The sequence below is a fragment of the Aptenodytes forsteri genome, unplaced genomic scaffold, assembly GCF_000699145.1.
Source record: "Aptenodytes forsteri isolate BGI_AS27 unplaced genomic scaffold, ASM69914v1 Scaffold274, whole genome shotgun sequence".
Classification (NCBI taxonomy): Eukaryota; Metazoa; Chordata; class Aves; order Sphenisciformes; family Spheniscidae; genus Aptenodytes; species Aptenodytes forsteri.
The window spans coordinates 331,239-353,756 of record NW_008795101.1 but is presented as its reverse complement, the minus strand read 5'-3'; the positions used below and the strand labels follow the sequence as shown (position 1 = coordinate 353,756).

General features: G+C 39.3%; 1 protein-coding gene across 1 annotated transcript in view; it reads left to right on the top strand.

Moving 5' to 3' along the window:
* ELAVL1 (ELAV like RNA binding protein 1) overlaps nucleotides 1-22,518 on the top strand; it is a 38,680-nt gene that overhangs the window by 5,279 nt on the left and 10,883 nt on the right. Inside the window, exons 3-5 of the mRNA XM_009277050.1 lie at nucleotides 15,782-15,885; nucleotides 16,726-16,879; nucleotides 20,369-20,594. Of these exons, the coding sequence (XP_009275325.1) occupies nucleotides 15,782-15,885; nucleotides 16,726-16,879; nucleotides 20,369-20,594 (484 nt within the window). The remainder of the gene's footprint in view (nucleotides 1-15,781; nucleotides 15,886-16,725; nucleotides 16,880-20,368; nucleotides 20,595-22,518) is intronic.

Below are 22,518 nucleotides of genomic sequence, written 5' to 3'. Positions count from 1 at the left end.
ATTGAGTATTAGGAAGATAGAATACTTAAGGCTGAATTAATGACTACTTCGTAGTCATTAATTTTGTAGTCATTAATTCTAACACTATGGTTAAGAATTCCAAGAAGTACCGTTCCTAAATTTGAACATCAATAGGCATTTCTAAAACTAGTTTGAATTTGGTCCCCAGCTTGCTTATTCTTCCTACAGTCTGAGCATTTTTGACTCTACCAGAGCTCTGAATATGCAAACAAACCTTTTGATCTGATTTTGATCAGTAAAATAAAGGTGTGGCATGCATCTGAAATGGTTGTAGGCCTTATCACTCTTCAGGAATTTAACTTGTAGGTTCTTTAAATAGAATTGTTAGTAGTAGCTCTAAAAAATGAGAGGAATGAATTGTTCAGATTTGTGAAACTTAATGTTTCCTCGAAAACAAACAAATGCTGGTAGAGCAACTGGTTCCATAAGCCGTATCTATTTAGTTGCAGGAGCTTTTTATCTGCTCTGTGAACATGTTTTAATCCTTGCACAGTTAAAAATCTTCATTTACAAATTCTGGTTATTCTTGTTCAGAATTCACGGAATCTTGGATTTAGTGGGAGAGCATGGTTGCTTCTGTAAATAAAAGTAATTGTGCTGTTAACTAGCTATGCATGCTTGTTTGTTCTCAGCCTGCGGATGATTGCCTTGTGGAATTTTCTGCTGCACATGCTCAATCTTGTATTTCGGAATCTAGCAATACTGACTTAGATCATTATCTAATCCATAATGAAACAGGTCTGAAACTACTTCACTGTCTGTAAAAACTGCATGAAAGCTGATGAAACGCATGAGAATTCGTTGTGTGTTATCTTAACTGACTTTAGTACTTTATTTTATATGCTTGAGAATAGACACGAGAACTGAATAATTAAAAACCATAGAATTTACTTTCAGAATGGCTTCTCTGATTTCCATGTCTTTAGTTTTCTTATTTTCTTTCAGATGAAGTTTCACGTGATAGCCATCTATCTAAAACTGTACTTACGGAATATATGTGTAAAATCATCATGAAACAGTTACATAAAATACTGATTTCTTTGAATATTTTGATAGCTGAGTGTTCAGCCTAGATGTTGTCGTACAGTTTGAGATGCTTAGAAGTCGAGGCTTGCTCTGGAGGCTACTTTTGCAAGGAAATAAGATCACTTGTTTAACGGTAGCAAGCCATTCATCAAATGTCACAGCTGATCCACACCTTAGACTTTCAAATAAGCGCAAAATTGTCTGCGTGGGAGGTAAGGATACTTTAAATGGGAAGCAAGACACATCATTACCTGAAGTTTAAGAGCCTACTTAACACTGTTCCTTGCAGCATCGAATACTCTGGTAAAGTCTGGTTAACTTTAACTTGGAACTTGACAGTGCTGGGTAGTTTAAAGTCCAAAACATATGCTTGTGTGCTTCAGGTTTTTCTTAACAACCCTCTGAAGAATCAAAAGTAAAATTCCCGTTAGCGTTGCATAGAGTCCTTGAGTGCCTGTAGACAAAATTCTCGCTTTTCTTTAAAGTGATTGCAAGTGTTTAATTCTGCATGGGCTATGTTGGTCAGACCACTTAATTTTGTTGCTACCTAATTTTTCATTCACCTGCAACACTGTTAGGAACAATTCCCAGTCTTCTCCATGCTCACTGATAGTTTTGGAATATCAGTAACTAAGAATTGGCTTCTTCAGGAACCTTCTAAAAGTATGACTTTTTTTTCTTCCTTTTGCTTTTCTTTGTGCCCCTTCATTTTTGCATTAAGATTTCTGTATTGTAAAACTTCACTCTAAGCAGATCTGATGTTTGGCTGCCCCCGAAAAGAAGTCTTGTGGCAGAGTTCGGCTTTCCTTGTGAAAAGAAACTTTCAATGCAAGAAAACTTGCATTTTTCTGACCCCATGGCAGACTAGCAAGGAAACTAGAGCTGCAGAAAAACCTGTTTAGCTCCCTGACCTTGATTCCTGTGAGGTCAGATAAGTCATAATATTGGCATGTAAGACGCAGTGGGGTTGAGTGGCCTGGACAGGAGGGAGGTAACCTCTCATTTTGTTGGAATTAGACTTTTTAGATCAGTTTAGTTCTTTTCAATGAAATCACAGCTTTGGTGCCCCCATAGCATTCTGTTAAATCAAAGCATTTTATCTTTGGAGTTGCCTTTATTGACTGTATTTGCAGAGTTGAAATAAATGTTTGTTTGATAATGCTTTTTTTTTTTCATAAAACAATGACTGATGTGTATATTTTTTCTCAATTAATTCTCTATTAATGAAATATGTAGGGCAGAAAATGTCTTCTGCCTGGAATGCAGTTTTTAATGACTTACTGAACTAGCCTTAGCTTTATAGAGACTGATTACTTGATTCAAGAATCGATTTGAAAGCCAAAGTTTTGTTTTGTTTGAGCAAAGTATTTCATTATGATCAAAGTATATATGTTGTTGGGTTTTGTTTCAACTACAGCATGGTACTGAACAATCTTATGTTCCATGTATTGGATTGTGTTTATAAAATTTAGAGAAACTCTTTGAAACCACTAGACTACTTACCCTTTGTTTTGTTATTGATGAATGCTGTAGGAAGTTGAAACAGCAGCAAACCATAGTGTCAGTTTACATTCCTTACTATGAATTTTCTGCTTTGTGTACACATGGATTATAGCAGTTGGTAAAAGTATGACTATGCATTTGTTTTGTTGTTTGAGACGTGATAATTTCTTTTTCTGTTTTTTGCAGTAGCTGTAAAGAGAAGCTTATGCACAGTAGATGAACATTAGACAGGGTGCAGTGCTCCTTCAGCTCTTCCTGATCATACTGGAAAGATAGGGTGCTGGTCTCTTCATTCTCCAACTTCTGTATTGCATTCCTAAGAACTTCCAGACATGGCTTTGCTTAACTTCTGATGAGTGAATTGGTACTCAGGGTCAGTGGGCAAATATTGAATTGTTGCTTTGTTGCTCACTGTACTTGTATTTATGGTGAGTATGTCTTGGACATCCAGGATTTTCATAAGAGAACTATAGAACTCATACTGGATGATGTTCTTTCTGTCAGATCTTAAGACTAGCACTAGCCATCCCTTGGGGCTTTGAGCCCTGGGGAAACATTAGAAGGTTGCTTCCCAATATAGTATGGCGCAGTGTCAAGTCTGAGATGTAACTTTTCACTGTTGCATCTCCTGGCCTTTTGTGGTAATTGCTGAGGCTTGTGAGTAGCTATGGACCCAATTCAGCTGATGAAATCCTCTCTTCCAGTGGCTTTGGCTTACAAGGCAAGGAGAGCAAGGAAAAGTACTGGGGTTTGTCCGATCAGTCTGCACTGATTAGACTGTAGCCCTCTAGCACTGACTTCAGACACAGTGGTGCTAAACTTGTGCTCTGTACTGATTTCCTACCCAGCGATGTGTACAGTGTTAAATGTCCTCTTTCTTGGAGGCACTGCCTGCTATCATAGATGATTCAACAGAAGAAATATGTCCCGTACCATATTTTGCATTGGAGGTGCTTGACTTCGCTGGGACATCCAGATTCTGGGGTCTGGGTTTCTAGCCAATGTGCTGTGCTGGACTCCTCTTACAGGTGAACATTTTTAAAGCATTTCTCCTCCTTCATTATCTGTTAATGCAGAAATCCAGGCCTTTGTGCCACTCTAGTCTTGCTGAGTTTCTCGCAGCACAGATGCCGATGGCTCATTGTGTCAGGATGTCTGATTGTGCACAATGCAGATGCTTCTAATCAATAGCTGTAAATTTTCTGAGAGAACCTGGTTGTCTTTAGTCTGCTGTTCGTGCAGGTGTACGCAGACTTTTAGTCCTTCTGAACCAAATGCTAAAGCTGAAAGTCTGCCATGAGTGTAAGTTGTATTTAGTTTGTCTTCCCCTTACCCTGCTGAAGTGTTGGTACTTTCAAACCCAGCTGTCTAAAGCTCTGAAAAGGTTGGGTTAAAGTTTTCCTGTGTGCTTAGGGTCTCAGACTGCTGTGGGATCGGTTTATTGCTCATGACACCCGGTGCTCTGAGTACCTGGTGACAAGTTTGCTGTGCACACCTCTCTGTAAAAGTGTTCTGTCTGATGGCAGTTGATTTAGTTAGGGAGGCATCCAACTTCTTGAGGGTTCTTGTTCCCTCCCTCACACCTTCTGTACTGCTTGAGCAGGGAATAAGGTATCCCTGTGATACTCATGACAAAATAGTCATGACTTTCTACTCTAGGAAATCTAGGATATGATCCTTCAGACTGTGCCAAAGGCTCTGTCTGTACTTGTTGACTACCAAAATATGGCCATCTCTATGCAGACACTGAAAGGAGACAGTGGGCTTCCTCTCCGCTGTCTGCATTTGCTTATGTAAGTTTGAGCTCTGATGGAGCGTGCCAACGTTCAACTCCTTGACCAGCAGCTATCAGGGACAAAGGTATCGCTCCACTGTTGCTGAAAAATGTGGAGCAGAATGGACATTTTGAGTTGACTTGTTAAGGTTGTGTGCAGAAATCTGGGGTCCATCTCAAAAAATCCTGTCGTTACGGCTCACTTGCACTGCAAGTGTGCACGTGGCATGTTGCTTACAGAACCAAAAAGAAATTGCTTCTAGGTAGTTGGAATTCCTCAGGAATCGGTATGCATCTTCACCTTTTCCCTGTCTTTTCCTTTTCATGGTGTCTTCTCTGGAAGACTCTTTCACAGAAATTATGCAGCTGAAAAAGAAATGAATGGCTGTGTCCTTGTAAGCTTTTAAAGCAAAAAGGGAAGGAAGATTTTATTGCACCGCTTTCAGATGCTGAAAGGCGGTAAGTAGCTCTCTAGCACACATGACAGGGTAACTCTATTCATTTCACTAGTGCAGTAGACTCCAGTCTAGAAACAGAATTCTTAAGTGTTCTTGTATTGTGGAAAGTATTTAAGTATTCTTTTTGGCTGAAATTGTTTCCTTTTGCATGGAAAACAACCATGAAATTGCTTATGCAGTTTTGCTGTTAACTGTGTAATTGGAATGCATCATTACCCCTGGATTTTTTCTAGCTTTTTAATCACATTTGGTGGTATGCAGTTTCTTTAAATGTGCATTCAAGAATGCCTAGCAACAATGGTTAACTTAATGAAAAGTGCAAATGGTTTGCAGACAAATTGGCCAAATACTGAAAATGTTAACACCCTTCTAGCTTTGCCAGCTTCACTTAATTTCCTTTATCATAAGAGTTGACCATATAAACTACCTCAGAGGTAATAACTGAGTTCTAGCAAGGGTATGGGAATGCACTTAATATAAAGGTTGCTTGGGTTCTTTAAGTGGGTTCAGAGCACAGCTGGCAGAAGCAGCAGCTGGTGCAGCAGTTCCTGGGCTCTGCTTCTAAATGTTCTGGGAACTTCTGGGATTGTCAATGGACTTCTGGGAACCCTTTGAGGAACTGGAGCGCTTGCTGCTGCCAGGAAAGGATAGCTGTAGGAGACCTTGACTTCTAGCAAGGAGCTCTGAGCTCTGTCAGGTGTACTTGATCAAAGGGAGGTTGGAGCTTTTGTTCCAGTTGACCCCTGGTTAGGGAGGGTCAAGCACCTTTTTAGCTATTGCTTAGGACAGGCCTATATAACAGTCTAGCCTAGAGCATAGCTCCTAGAGCGCTGTGAACAGGCATAGCAGTGCAGATGGGGACCATGGACTGTGTTGCGATCAGCCTGTATGCACTCAGGAATGGTGGTGACATGCTGCACGGTCTCCAGCAGTCATTGTAGTAGCTATCCCTGTAACATCAGAGGCCTCGACTGAAAAAGAGCTACCTTGACCAGAAAAGAGGGGCAGCTCTGCAGGTCTTGGGCTGCAGGGAGTGCCTGGGGCCTCTCACTTAGGCTGGATAGAGAGACATGTTCTTATCGCTGCAGGAGGTATGTGCTGCTGGAGGACCTGCGTCACCAAGTGAAGCACCTGTGGTTGGATTGAAAACCAATCTCTGAGGTTGGTGATCAGCAGCACAAGGTCCAGCTGAAGGCCAGTCACTAGTGAAGTACGCAAAGGTTTGATATCAGGGCCAAGTCTGTTTTAAATTTTCATTAATGACCTGGATGATGGGACAGATTGCACCCTCAGCATGTTTGCAGCTGATACCAAACTGGGAGGAGTGGCTGGTACACCAGGTGGTTGTGCTGCCATTCAGAGGGACCTTGGCTGTGTTCTCTGAAAGCTTTAAGGCAGGGCTGGCATAATGGAGGATGACTTCCTACCGTTTTAGGGTTGTGGGTATCCTTTAACCCTCTTTATGTCTCCAGATAAATATATTCATGCTTAGTATCCCTCCTTATGATATGTAGGCATATAAAGCCAAAAAGGCCAACACAGTTGTACTAGCCATTGCATGAAGTACTCTGCTTTACAAAAGCTGACATCTTCACTTTGTTTGCCTTTCTTTTCCCTCATCAAGCCATAAAAATGAGCCATATAGCAAAATCTTCAGTTGTACTCTAATATTTCTCAACATGTTTTTAGTGGGAGTTACTGCTCCACATCACCTTAGGATACTTTCATTCTCTTCCAATGGAGAAGCAGTATGTTTCTGCAGAATAACCATTTAGTTCAGCTTAACCTATGATCATGTTGACTCTGAACACTTGCTGAGGTTTTGCATTGTAATGCTTGCAGCTAAAAAAGTGTCATTATTTGAAAGCTGAAGTGTCTTCCTAAGGAGATGGGGGAGTAGATTTTTCAGCCCTCAGCATCTTGAATAGTCAGGTTTCTGTTCCAACCACAGATTAACAAAATCTGTTCTAAAGTTTCAAGAAATGAGATACTGCAGTAAGTGGGCAAGGCATTTTCCTCCCAAAGACTTCCTCAAGAAATCAGCCTGTGGTATCCATGCACGATTTTGGGCCTGGTATTTTGTGTGTTCACTTTAGAAATCCTTTTCACTTCACAGCATCTAGCATGCTGGCAGTTCATCTGGAAAAAGAGCCCTGGAGCAACTCAAATTAAATCTCAATAGAAAAATGTTCTGGAAATGAGAGAAAGGAAAAAAATATAAAGAGAACATACAGAAATGATAAGTATGTGGAAGGGCTTCATTAAATGAAATTAATTACTAAAAATAGTAAACCTTTTGTTTTCAGGATTGAAAGCTGTCACTCTTACTGCATATGGTTGAATTTTTAAAATATTGTGGAGATAGTGAGATCCCTGGAAGGTGTCTCTTTGAGCCAGGGTAAAGAACAGACTGATGTCAAGTTAGCTTTGTAGCTTTTGACTTGTTTCTGAAGAAGTGTCTGTTTGAATTGCTTGTAGTCATCTTTGTTTCAAGGCAAATGCCATTTATTTTGCAAATGGAAGAGAGGCCACTTTATTTGTAATTCATAATGTTTTCCTGAGCTGTTTGAAGGTCAGGCTTTCCAAACCTGTTAAATGCAGTTTTGCCCTTAAACTTCCAATATGAGACTATTCATCGTTTGGCCACAGAACAGAAAGTGGCTTGTGTCCTGGTTTATAAGCCAAATGAAGCAGTGGGGGCACATTCTGTATTTGAAAATTGTTATCAGTAAAACTAGGTATTATTTTATTTGTTTCCTTTCTGTTGCAGTCAAAAGTCAGTAAGACATGCTGGTTTTAAGACTTGAGTAGAAGCAGGAATTGGCTCAGATAGTAATCTGTGTCTTAGTCATAGAAACTGTAATAAAGCTGAATTCAGTTACTGTGGAAGAAAGGTACTGAGCTGTTGCATTGACACTGACCATAGAGGTGTTTGAAGGACAAATATTGTGGAAATGCTTAAAATACAAACCTATGCTTTTGGTTTTGTACTCTAAAGAGTAGGCTTAAAGTGTAAGTGGAGCATGGTGCAGTGATTCCTGGTGTAGTGTTGATCTGACTAATCCAGTCTTACAACAATGCAGTGCTTCCCAGGTGTCTTACTAGGTTAGGCACAAGACCAGACTATCCAGCTAGGCTGAGCTTTGCCCCCAGCCTGACACAAACGTGATTATGTGGTATTTCTGCAGTGCTCTCTTGGTGTTTGCATGACTAATGATAGTTTTGGACAGCATTTATGACTAAACTGGAGATGAAGCAGAACTGTAAAAAGGAATTTAGAATGATTAATTGTAGCCTCAAGAAGTTATTCAGGCAAAAAAAAAAAAACAACCCCAAACAAAACTTGCTTCTGTTTTCCAAAATCTGTATAAAAGACTAGAATATTTTTTTTTGGCAAAGTGAAAGTGATTTTGAAGATTAACGTGCTACTTCAGTACCTGTACTAAAACTACTGTGCTTAGTTCTATCTCAAACAGCACGTTTTCTAGTTTTCTGGGAATTACTGTGGTCACCATGGTATAAGTGGGAAAGAATGGGTGTATTTCAAAGAAGCAAAGCAACTTCTCAGTATCACTGATGAAGCCAGGTGTAAGGACATTGCTTGAGAATGGAAGACTGGCTACTTGGGGACTGGATCAGGAGAAAAGTTTTCATTCAGGCTATGGGTTTTAGCTTCAGATTCATGTGTTTTCAGAGTAGCTGAGATGCATCATCTGTATCTTTAGTGAAGGACTGAGTTGTAGGGGGTGTTCCCTGTATTTTCAAAAACATGCTGTGAGCTATGTGGTAGACTAGTAATAAATAGAATCACTTCTGTGTTGTGATGATAGGCTTTGATCAGCATAGACTCGTAATGGAAAATCATGCCCTTCTACTGTTAGTTTTGAAGATTGGTGATTAAATACTTGATGTTTGTTCACATCCAAAAATTGTTTTGACAAAAATCCTTCAAGAAGCTGCTTCCTTTTCTTTTTTTTTTGTAAGGACACCTTGTAGTATGAAAACAAAAACTGCCAAGGGGGTAACAAATAGCGACTGCTTGTCTCCAAAGTTGAGCCAAGCACTGCATGTAGAACATGTCAGGTTCTGAAGTTGGCATTTAGAATATTAAAATGAAAAAGTAGTCAACAGTTATGGTGTGGAGCAGATTTAACATTGGGCTGAAGGACATAAGGAGGAGCTAGAAACCAGCATCATCTCCTGAGACCAGTGGATAAAAAAAATGACAGAAGAAAACTAGTGGAAACCTACAGAAATGGGTTTTCACTCAATTAAAAATAGACTATGAGAGTGGGTGCTTCCAGAAATGTGTGACAGAATAACTAGTCCACTGAAAACTGGCAGAGTCTGTGTTGCTAGCCATGGAGCAGTTCTGGTAATTCCAGGCTTTGGTTTCCAGTGTACTGGAAATAAACTCAAAATTTAGAAATGGTTCCATGAATGGGAGAAAATACTGTGAGAGAGAATATATTCATTAATATTTAGTTCTGTTACATCCCTACTTAGATGAAGTATGACTTAGATGAAGTATGTTCATAGGCTGTCTTAATACAAAAAGACCTTGTTCTGTGGAACTGGAAGAACCTCAGATTAACGTAGTGCGAGTTCCTCGTTCTGTCATTTGGGATCATAGGATGGTGCCGTTTTAAGGGACACTAGTCCAGCCTTCTGCTCAGAGCAGTATCAGCTGTGAGGTCAGACCAGGTTACTCAGGACTTTATGCCATCTGGTCTTGTAAACCTCCACATGCTCCAGTCCCCTGAGCATCTTGGTGGCCCTTTGCTGAGCTCACTCCAGTTTATCAATGTCTTTCCTGTATTGGGGGACATAAAAAATTGGATGCAGAGTTCTAGGTGTGGTCTAGTGAGTGTTGAGTGAAGGGGGATGATCTCTTCCTTCTGTCTTCTGGCTGTACTTCTGTTAGTACAATGCAGGATGCTGTTAACCTTCTCTGTCACAGTGCACTGCTGGCTCATGCTTGCCTTGCTCTATATACCATGATTGCCAAGTCCTTTTCCATAGAGCTGCTCGCCAGCCAGTAAGTGCCCAGTCTGTGTTGTTGCCAGAGTTTCTTCCTTCCCGTGATCAGGACTTTGCATTTGTCCTTGCTACATTTCCTAAGATGCCTGTTGGCCCATTCCTCCAGCGTGTTTAGGTCTCTCTGGGTGGCAGCCCTGCCCTCCAGTGTATTGACAGGTTCCTCCCAACCTGGTGTTATCTCCAGTCTTGGTGAAAGTGCACTCCCATCACCTCCTCAGGTCATGGATAAAAAGTTAAACAGCAGGTCCCAGGATGGATCCCTGCAAAACTCTACTTGTTGCAGGCATACATATAGAGTGTGGGGGGTTTTAGAGGGGTTTTTTTGGTCTCTTTTTGAAGATGGATGCAGCATTTGCCTTCCTGCAGTTGTTGGGGACCTCTTCCAATTTCCATGACCATTCAAAGATGATAGAGAGTAGTTTTGGCCAGGACGTGAGCCTGGTCTCTCAGCACCTTTAGAAAGAGCCCATCTTGTCCCATGAGCTTGTATGGGTCAAGTTCTCTCAACCATTCGGTCCCTGACTTGATCTTCATCCACTCGTCCTTCTCCTTGAACTCTTTCGCTAAGTGCAGAGGCCTGTTAGACTTTGTCAGTGAAGAATGAGGCAAAGAAGGCATCTTGTACCACTCTCGCTAAATCACACACCCTATTCAGCAGCTGTCCCACATTTTCCTTTTTCAGCCTTGTACTGCTGAGACAGCAGAAGAAGCTTTTCTTGTTACCCTTGATATTATTTTTTTGTTTGTTTGCATTCTTTTCAAGTCTCAACTGCAGTTGAGCTCTGGCTTTCCTGAGACTGAGTGGACAGTGTTTCTAAATTCCTCCTTTTGTAGGCTGTCACTTCTTCCATCTCCTGTATGCTGCCTGTTTGCATTGGAGCTCTGCCATGAGTTCCCTGCTTAGCCAGGCTGCTCTGCTGACACATCTGCTTGTTCTCCTGGGTGTTAGGATGTTAGGAAACAAAAGATGCTGTATGCATAGTGTTGACTTGTCTCGGGGTTAGAATATAGCCTCTTGATCACTTGCTCTGCCAGTCCTACCTTGCTGCACTTCTGCATTGGCATAACCCTTTTTTTGGAAGTTTGATGCAAGGGTGTGTGCATTTTTCTCAGGGTTGATGTGATTATGTATCCCCAGCTATACAATAGTGTAACTGTACTAAAGAAAGCCCCCACAAGGCACATCTGAGCACTTTTAATCTGTTCTCATCCTCTGAAACTACAGAGTCACCGCTTTGAATTCTGCTTTTTCAGCACATTGATGTCTGGTATTTGACGTGGTATTTCTTGATGCATTCATACATATTCAAGCTATTTGGTGATAGCACTCACAGCACATTTTGTAAAGCCAAACAAACAAAAAACCCAAACCCAACTCTTTCCAAGACATCACATCCTCCCCTGAGTGACGTCTGGGGAGATCTGTGCCATCCTTCTGTGTTATTTACTTGGGCTTTTTTAATTTAATCTCAAAACACTTGTTTCCCAGTTCAGAAAACAAATTCTAAACTAAAATGCCTTCATACTGAGGTGCTCTGACATAACAGGAGCCGGGTTTAAATTTAGGTTTTCTTGAGAAGGATAGGATGGGGAGAATCTGTGTTAGCTGCTTTCGGGGGGGCGGGGGGAGGCACGTAGTCTGTAGTGAAGTGGAAAATAAGTACTAGCTCTGGTCTCATATTAGACTCCCCAGTGAAGCTAGAGTTGTCAGTTAGTGGTGGGAGGGGAATAAGAAATGAGCTAGTAACTGAAGCAGTGCGTCTCGGGGAGCTGGGAAAGGAAGCAAGGACATGGACAGAAAACCAAGTGATGCACAGAAAGAAAATGAGTGCTCTCTTTCATGAAAGGGCTTTTTATCATGGAAACAAAACTAGATTCTTTCTGCTGAAGGAGTATAGTAGTTTGCTTTAAACTAGGTTTTATGGTCACTTTGTTAATTATTCATCCAGATAAGGACCTACTTGTTTCTTTTTTATCTTTGTCTCTTGAGTAGATTTGCATTTATGTATATGCAAACTTTTAAAAGTTTCTTTTTTAAAGGTTTTTAAAATACTGTCCGCTAAAATAGTTTGAAAACTGTTACAGTACTGCCTTCTTTTGCACGATAGGTTTCTAGCAGGCTCTTAACATCATGATAAAGTAAATAACTTGTCTCCTTGCCTGGGATAAGCACTTGACATAAATCATAATGCTGTGTAAATGACGATTCCTTATATATTTTCTGGCATGCCCTAAAAGGAAGGTAGTTTGTACTGTTTAGGAGGAGGGAATACGGAGTAACATTGTGAAGCAGAGAGCATTCCTGAAGAGTGATCTGTCAGGGGAATGGTGGAACATGCCTCTTGCGGTGATGGGACTGTCGTGTGTTAGATTTCCTAGCCTGTTTAGAGATGAAAACGAATAACTGAACGGCAGGAGATGGCTGAGACTGATGGTATTCAGTATTTAGAGCAAGATAAGTTAATATATGTTGCCAATTTTGCATGGGTTGGCTTTTTTTTTAGCACTTAAGGACTGTAAAGTCATGTCACACTGATGTAATTTAAAGGTGGTAAGTATAGTCGAAGAGGGAAGGTCTGTATTCTAGTTTTTTGTAGAGAAAGATAGGTAATTGGTATTTTCTTATCTAGTGGTAGGTAAAAGTTAAGAGGACTATAATTTCTGGGTTTTCGTATGAACTTATTGTCAAATGCCTACAGTGAATATGAGAAAATCTGGTAACTTGTAATCCTGCCACTTTTCAGACCCTTTTCTTTTTAATCTGTGTTTGTTTCTGTCAACCCCATTATGTCCCTGCTCTCTTTTTCTCAGGGCTTTCAAATTCTTTGATAAGGAATAGTCATTGAGCAACCTTATAAAATTAGAAGTGGAGAAGGTGCAGAATTTTGTTCAGAGGAAAACAATAAAGAAGGCCAAGGGGATATGGTCACTGCTTGTGTGTACTTTGGGGAACAGACACTTGGAAGGATAAGTGCTTCTGAGCTCAAGGATAGTATTGGCACAAGAACAAGTGGATACGAAGTATGAAGACCTACATTTAGAAAAGGAGAGCATTGGAGGGGGTTTCTGGAACTTGCTTTCAATGGAGTGCCTGGGACAAAAATCTAACTGCTTTTAATGTGAAGCTTGCTTACGTTTAGGGAAAGGGAGTATGTACAGTTTGATTACAGGGACTGGACCCAGATCATGTGGTCCCTTTTGGTCCTGTGTGTCCATGAGTGCTGTTACTTTCATACAGGATAAAACCAAAACTAAGTAGCTTAATCTTCCTTGTCACTCATCTCAAACAGTGCATAAACATATAACCTGTCTGATGCTTTGCAAGAAAGCTGCTGGGTAAGTAACGGTTGCCTGCCTACTGTGCTCTCTGGGAACTTGTTGCAAGAAAATAGGAAAGGATACTCACTCGCACTGGTCATAGGCCGAGCCCCTGATCGCCATGGCTCAGAGTACTAAAGATAGCTTAATAAATTTATACAGTGTGGAATCCTGCTCTTCCCCTGCCGGGAGAATATAGTCACCCCCTCCCCAGTGCAGCGTCTACCTGGGGAGTGACAGCCCTGACTGCCAGGGCTCAGTGGTTCAGACTCAGAGGGATTAGTTTTGTTGAAGTCTGTTTCCCTGGTCTTTAAGGGCCTATTTCCATAAACTTTATTAGGACCTGGTTCTATTCAGTAGTTTGCTGGAATATTCATGTTTACGTGGCTTTCGGGACAGACTGAAAATATCTATACAGCAGCTGGTACTCTGAGCCTTCAGATCAGGTGCTGGCATGCTGTACCTGTGATGGGGTGTCGGACTCCTCCCACCCACTTAGGAGGGAAAAAGTCATTGCCTACTGTCCATGTGATATTTGTTCCCTCTTAAACTTATCTTTGTTTTCTTGGTCAGATTCTGGAGAAATAAACCAGGGTCTAGGTGCTAAACATTTTTCTAATTGTTAAATTATTCATTTTCTTAATTGGGAAAAGAATCTCAGTAGGTAAATGATTGTGGACTAACCAGATTTGATCTAAATGATTGACCATCTCTGACTTATAAAACAGAAAATGAATGTTATAATCAACAAAAAACATGCTGTAGGTACATGTAAGATATGTCTGCAAAATCCTGATCAGTGTTATCTGTAGATCTTTAAAGGATAAAGGTGCAGAAGCTGGTGTCTAAGATCTTGCTTTTATTGCATTTATTTGTCTCCTATGCAGAGTTAAATCCCTACTTGGCTATCAAAGTGATTTGCCATTGTAGTTGTGCAGAAGCGTCTGGCGTCATGAGAGTTTGATCTGTGCTAGTGGAGATGTTTTAACACTAGGTCTGTAAGAGAACAGGATATTGTTCCTGTATGAGGGTTGAACATAATGATCTGGCTTCTTTAAGAGCTTTAGCAGACAGTAAAAATTAACTCAGACTGTTTATACAAGGAGTGTATTAGGAAACAGGCAGTGACATTATTTGGGTTTAGATGAGTTACTGGTCTATTACAGTTCACAACAAAGCAGACAAACGCAGAGGACATGCCAGGGAGTTGTGCTGTTGCAGTTGTTCTGCAGTCAATCTGTCATGTATGCTGTTGGTAATAACACCGTGAGGGTTATTTGGAGCTTCCTTCCATCCCGTGTGGCTTTTACTCATAGGTCTCAATTTCTTCAGTAGACTGGTGATTCTTTTTTCAGTAGACGGAGTTAATCTGCAGTGTCTGTTACAGCCCTTTTCTTCACTTTCTCTGACATTTTGTGCTAGGATAATCACCATTTGACTTTTTTTTTTTTTGGGGGTGGTGGTGGTGTATATTTGGTGTTCTGAAATGTCTGGAAAGCATAAGAAAACTTCCTTGCCAGCTAAGACTATTGCGGAGCCATGCTGTGTGATTAAAAAGGGGCTATATTTCAGAAGAGAATCCTCTATTATAACGATTAGCTGTGTCTTCTTGTGTTCTCAAGCCTAACAACGGAGCTTAGTAATAACTTAAAAACAGTATATTGTTAAAGCAAAATAGCACATTCTCCTATGCATGCTTACAATTTTCTTTATAAAATCCCATAGATTTGGCTGAGACAAGGCGAAGTTGTCTGAAAAAGGTGTATCTTTTATTGAATGGGAGTTGCTTTATTGCACTGAGACAGTTTTGAAAGTATTTCAGTTATTTTTAGGTCTACAGTGATAAGAGCCTCTAATTGTTGGGAAATTGCAACCCAAAATGATCTTAGTATGTAGTGTTATAATTGATAGTAGCATTTGTGGAGGTTGGAGATAGAAGCAGAGCAAATAAATATCCAAATAAATATCCTTTGCCTTACATGTTTTAAAGATCTGTATTATTATTCTCAAATTCTTTTTGTAAGAGCTAAGAGTAAACTTACATAAAGTAACAGTACTTGAATTGTCTGCACTAAAAAGAATTTTCCACTCTTCAGTTTCATCCTGTGTTTGGGAGACTTACTGCTCATTAGCTATATGAAAGTATGAAGGATTGAAAACTTTTTTCCCTCATTTCCAGGATTGAAGGTTGGAATAGCTACACAGAAATGAGTAGCCTGATGATTTCTTACCCAGCAGTTCATCCACTGACACTTTCTCACTTTCTGCTCTTTATCTACAAGAGTTTGTACTTAAGAACTTTGTTAAATTCTTGCCTTTGTTCCATACCCATTAAGTTTACAAGACTGTTCAGAGTCAGTATATTAGTCTTGAATTTCTTACTGTTGATGGATCATCTGCGGCTGTCTGATACACACTGTCTTTGAAGACCGAGGGATGTCCAAAGTGGCAAATGAAAGAGCTTTGGGTTACTTCATATTGATGTATGCTAGCCTTGAGAAACTTCTTTGGCTTATTTAAATGTTTGCTGTGTGGATTATGTTCATGTTGAGTTCAGTTTTTCTTATTTGCATTTCCTTTAATTTTGATAGTGATAACTTTCTTTTGTTAGGATTAATTAAAAAAATGTTCTTCCATGTAGGGCACAGCTTAGGCTATGGCTTTGTGAACTACGTTACTGCAAAAGATGCTGAAAGAGCAATAAACACACTGAATGGCCTCAGACTTCAGTCAAAAACTATCAAGGTAGGGTGTCTAGATTTTTTTCCGTCTTCTATGGAAATGGCATTCTAATAAACTTCATTCTGGTGGTAAGGCTTGTGTGCTTCCCAACTGCAAGAAAGGTAGAATCTAGGAGAAGAGTAGTAAACTGAGCTGTTAAGCCTCTCGGGTTTTGTAACAGCTTTGTATTCAAAGATTCCCTTTTTTTTTTTTCATTCCCAACATTTTTACAACAGTAGGTGGGATCATTCCAAATTGTTGCCAGGCTTTTGAACTCGTGTATATCTCAGATACTTGATGACCTCTATTTTAAATCACGTTAATACACATGCACTCCTTTTCCAAAATAACAGCTAGTATTGTATGTGTAGGAAATCACACCTGCTTAAGTGATATTTGTAATTTTCTCTAGTAGCAGAAACTAAGAGAGAAAACTGCATTCCACCTGGAAAAATCTTTATATGAGGCTTTAAAAAATGTACTGACAGCACAAGTTCTTGGTGTGATCTGTGGTTACTGACAGGTCCAGTATCCGAGTCAGAACTTCAGACAGGGATTCTTCAATGTAGCAAATGTGTTTGTTGGAAGCATTGGTATTAGTCTACTGCTGTCTCTTTATAGTAATGCCACTATATTCTTTATCTGTTGGATAAGCCCAAAATGAATGGAGTTATACAGGACATGACTTTTCTCTTTTTGTTCTGGCAATTTTCCCCTACCTTCTCCCCTTTCCGCTTTTTTGAACTCCAGTAAAAAATGCCTGCATTATTTAGTGGGGAATAAATGAAAGTGACTCATGACAAAATACATTACTCTTTCCTTTTTACGCCCTGAACATACCTTTTTTTTTTTTCCTCTTTAAAGGTTTCCTATGCTCGTCCAAGTTCTGAAGTTATCAAGGATGCTAATTTATATATTAGTGGACTACCAAGGTCAATGACACAAAAAGATGTAGAAGATATGTTTTCACGTTTTGGACGCATCATCAACTCACGTGTGCTTGTGGATCAAACTACAGGTGAGTTCTGTTGCACTAGCTTCATAAAACTGTAGTGTATAGCATGTTTTAAGTTTTTCAGAGACTGGTAGTTCCTAAACTGAATTAGACTTTCATAAACTAACTGTGACATCTGGTGTCAACCACTGAAATAATTTTAACAGGATATCCTTTTTCAGTGACTTTTTTAAAACACAGAATGACTACGCTGCCTCCTTTGCTAGCTTACAGTCTAATCCTCGTATCATATTTTATGCTTTTATTGTCAGTTTTACCAGGCTGAGCTGCTGATTTGCCAAATCTACTCTCTTGTTATGACACTTGATACTACTATAGTGCAATGTGCTTCTGGGCAATGTTTGTATTTGGCAGTGCTTATGTTACCTTTACTTTACACAAATGCAACTATTACCCACAGGTAAATTCCAGTCCATAGTTATCCACTGAAAAGCAAAACAATAATGTGTTTTGTCTTTTATACCAACTTGGAATTCACTCACACAATTTCCTCATATTTTAAAACATTTGAGGTGTCTTACAGTCCTCTCTGGTTACTGCTAACCAAAAGAATGAACTTAATACACTTAGTACTACCCTCTTGGATTTTTATGAATGTATTTTGTTTATTTAAAAAAAAAAAAAAAAGAAAGAAAAGGAAGAAGTTGCTTAGTTAAGCACTCAGCTCAGGAGAGACCAAAGTTAAGGATTTCCTTTATAATGTTAATTCTGACTCAGTGTTACAGTGTGTTTTCAGAGTTTTAATTTCTTACCTAATTATTTCAGACTGTATAACTGAAGAGTACGTCTTATCCTGTAACCTTAGGTGTCCTGTGTTGTTTCTAGTAGCCCATATGTCATGTATGAATTTGGAGAGAACTTCTACAAATACACTTTTTCATTGATTATGCATGTGCTATATTAGAATAGAAGATAATTTAATTCTAGCAATTCCACATTTAACATTTATATATTGTAGTATGTACATTTATACACAGTAGTTAAGCAGCAACTTTCATACTCTGAGGAATCTACTGTAATTTAGAGTAGGCCATCAGCAGCTTTTGGTGGGATTAATCTGACTAAATGCTAAAGTCTACAATGTTAAGTATCTCCATCAGAGCTAGCTCTTTGTGTAGGCATCTGCTTTTAAGTGTTTCGATTTGGTCAGAACACGATTGTGTGTAAAAGAAATCTGGGGTGCCTAGATGAGATCTGGATACTGACATTGTAGACACTCCAACGTTGAGCAAGGAAACTTCTATCCTTCCTTTCCTAGAGAGAAGGATTCATTTTGTCCAACTTTGATATCGGTATGGTTCTGTCTCTAGAGCTAGTTATCTGGGTGTCAACTGTAGGTAGAAGCAAGACAGACTTCTAGAGCACAGAAAACTTATTAATACAGGTGTCCAAAGTAGTCATCCTTCTCTGGCTGCCAGTGGAGTCTAGATAGCTAGTGGCTGTCTTTGACAGAGCTATAAAATGAGATGATAGAAGTCATACAATTAAAATCTCTCCAGGAATAATATAATTTTCATTGAGTGTGCTGAGGCATGATGCTGTCTAATTCAGTGTCAGCTCAGAATATACCGCTTGCTTTCAAATAACCTTAATAATGTATTGTTTGAAGAATGTATTCTGTTTACATTATAAAGTTTAATGCATGCATAGCCTAGGTGTCTCTTCACTTCAAGAATGTAGCCATGCCTTGGCTTTAAAACCTGCATTTCATATCTTGATCTAGTCCCAGTTAGGGCAAATTTTAACTTGTGCTTTTAGACGTACCTTCTCAGCAGAGGTTGTTCTCTAGCTTTTGAGAGTTAATCTGTTTAAATATTGTAGAAAGCATATTTTTATATTTTTAAATGAACACTATGATAGATCAAGTGAGAAGCGCTAAGATGAACAGCATGGAAGTGGAGAAGAAGTAACAGTATGTTGGACTCTGGGATAGTCCTTGCTGACTTCTGGGTGATGCTGCTGTTCTGTGCCTTTCCAGGGTGGGGCATATGCTTCCTTCCGGCACAGAAAGGCTAATCTCGATGGTATTGGAGCATATATTGCCATCAGCTCTAATTTGATGAGCCGATTTGGTCCGGCCTCCTGTTTCGGAAGTAACCAGTGAGAAATCAAAAAATGGAATAACGTCTTCACAAGTTGACTCCTTTCCAGATCACTCTAGAAACACCAGCTGCACAGTTGGTGCTAGCCATCTCCCGCTGTTGTTCTGCAGTTCTTTTCTTCAAAAAGTGCAGTGACTTTGGAAATAGGCTTTCTCTGTGTGACTTTGCATACTTAACAACATGCAGAAAACAAGTAATTTATGGAAGTTCTCCCAGTGCCCTAAATGAAAATACACCTTTCCTAGAGAACATTCTATGGGTAGTTGCAGGGGTTGGATTCCCTTTTGTCTGCTTGCTGCATGCCCAGGGTTTTGTCATGCTGCATTTCCTTCTGTGAAATACAGGAAATAATGTTCAATTGTTATAAACAAAACTTTGTGATTTATGATGAGCTTAAACAGCTTCTGAAACTGTCTTTGAAGATTACCCTATGTGGGTGTAGAGTAGAGGTAACGTGAAAGTATTTGATATGACCCTTTCTGAAACAGGGTTGGTAAAGTCCTAGGATTAGTCTAGTCATAATATCTGCTTTGGGATGAAATTTAAACAAAATGTACCCTTTTAGCTTTGCTGTGATAAACAATATTTCCAGACTATGGTCAAGTCACAGATGGGAAGTGGGGGGGGGGGCAGCGGAGATCTCTTAAGGCATGACTTTTATCTCAGTCAGAAGGATAACAGCACCCAGTGGCTGGGGTCTGGAACTAGGAAAAAAAAAAAAGATGCAAATGTTTAACAGCAGTGTAATTGTTTCAGTACAGTTACCAAGAGGTAATTCTTAATCAGTTTTTAATGAATTAAAAATAAAGTATGTGACAGCTAGAAATAATGGCTGTGATGTAGATGAAACTGTGATTTCTTGATTACAGAAGGTTAAACTACTTTATTAGAGTTAGACCTTCATGCCCTCATCTATGAACCAGAATGTGTTTTCAGCATGGAAAACTGAAAACATTTGGAAAAATCAGTGTCAATTTTGTGTTTGCAGATGCTTTTTAGTGATAAAGTAATCAAAGCTAAGGGGTTTTGTTTTTAACTGACTGGAATTAATTCTTTTTTTGTGGAATTAATTTAAAATATTGGGAGGTTTTCTTGTTAATGGAAATGTCAGTTGGTGATGGATTTCATGGAATTCTACCACACTGGATTTTTAAGTGTTGTAGTCACTGTGGTTGTTACAGCTGAAATGAATGTGTTAATTTGTCTTTTGTTTCTTAATTTTGTACTTTATCCTCTAGCTGCTGAAGAAACATCAGTAAATGTAGAGAACTTGAAAGCTGTGACCATAGAAATATTTAACTTTTTTGTTTTTTTGCTTTCAAAGTTATTTTGAGTTTATCCTGAACTTCAATTTTTTTTATTTTTTTTTTTTTATTGGTTTGGTTAAAAGGTTTGTCCAGAGGGGTCGCATTTATCCGGTTTGACAAAAGGTCAGAAGCAGAAGAGGCAATTACAAATTTCAATGGTCACAAACCCCCAGGTTCCTCCGAACCCATTACAGTGAAGTTTGCGGCCAATCCTAACCAGAACAAAAATGTGGCACTGTTGTCGCAGCTGTGTCATTCACCAGCTAGACGGTTTGGAGGGCCAGTGCATCACCAGGCGCAAAGATTCAGGTAGGTTAGGAAGAATAATGCATTTAAGGCTGTACTGCTATTCCCGTGTCCGTCTGGGAAACTGTACTCTTGCAGCTGTGCAGTAATATCTTCATTGCAGCATGTGTGGATGAATACATAGTACACTATGTGTCCTGCAGTGTTATGTAAATAAATTGTTGAATTAAAATATGATTAAAGTAAAATCTTACTTGTAAAATTTATATTGAAGTTAATTATGTAAAGGTACATACACTACGGTGTCTGTTTCCGTCTGGGAAACTGTACTCTTGCAGCTGTGCAGTAATATCTTCATTGCAGCATGTGTGGATGAATACATAGTACACTATGTGTCCTGCAGTGTTATGTAAATAAATTGTTGAATTAAAATATGATTAAAGTAAAATCTTACTTGTAAAATTTATATTGAAGTTAATTATGTAAAGGTACATACACTACGGTGTCTGTTTCTACAATTGAGTGTATAGTGAGATGATAGAACGTAGCAGATTCCAGATGGGTATTGGTAGATGCCTGTCTCAACAGATCCCCATTCTGTAGTCCATATATCTGAATGAAGATATAATTTGGCAACTTAATTAAAGCTCTGAACCATTGGTTCCAGCAGGGAGGTGTCGTAGTAAAATAGGAAAACCTTATTTCTGATTAAGAGATTCTGTGGGATTTCCTTCTACATCTTGAGCTGTACAGTGTTCTGTCTTTCCTTGAGTCCTCATAAGTTCAGTAAGACTATTGAGTAATTGCAACGTATTGTCTGTTTCCAGAGCTGTGGAAGATATTATTTATTTTGCCTTTGAGAATTGCCTTAGTTGCTTTGAATATTAATTGCTTGAATTTTAATTGCCTTAGTTGCTTAAAGGAGGGTGATAGTTGGACTGTGCTCTGGAAAAAATGCATTATATTTACTGTCTTGCAGATAAGTAATTGGCTTTGTTATGAGATGTGTTCATGAGAGTTTCTGAGAGTAGTGTTTCCCTGCTGAGAATTTACTTTTTTTTTTCTTTCTCCTCCGAGGTATCCAATTAGCCCAGCAAAATTGGACTAAAAACTCAAATAGCTTTTTGCAGTGCCACTGTTCCAGTACTGCTGTGACCTTTCCATAATGCTTTAGTTTAGCATTTTAAGAACAGCTAGGTATAAGGTGTCTCCAATGAGAAGTAGTACTTTATAGTCGTCTGTTGTTTTACACTAAGGGTGATTTGAACAGGTTGCCCAAAGAGACTGTGGAGTGTCCATCCTTGGAGATGCTCAAAACCTGGATGGAATGGGCCTGAACAACCTGCTCCAGGTGCCCCTGCTTTGAGCAGGGAGGCTTACTGGAGGATTTCCAGAGGTCCCTGCCAACCTCAGTCATTCTGCGATTCTCTTCAACTGTAGTCCAGGCAAGTTTAATGCAGGCAGCTCCTCAAACAAGATTTCATTTCCCTGAAGCACTCATCCAGATCTCTGGACCCAAACCTTCTAAGCCACACCGAGGAATGAAATTATACATTGTTGGCAGTTAGGTGAACTACTAAAAAAACTTAAAATCTGTGTTTTGCGTCAGCCAGGGCTTCAATGTGTCCTGGTGCTAGTAAAATCTTGAGGCTTGTTTTCATTCTTAATGTAAATGGACATTTTCATCATCATTCTTCCCCTTAAAATTTATAGCAGAATTAAGATGCATCAGAATAAGCAGTACAAATAATATTCACACCCATAATTAAGATACCAAATAACTTTAATTCTGTCCTGTGATGATCACTCAGTAATAGTAAAAATGATTAATGTATTTATGTTAATAGTTGCAGGTGAAACTAAATTTTAATGACCAGTTAGAATCATACAGTCATAGAATTGTTTAGGCTGGAAAAGACCTTTAAGATCATAGAGTCCAACCGTTAACCTAGCACTGCCAAGTCCACCACTAAACCATGTCCCTAAG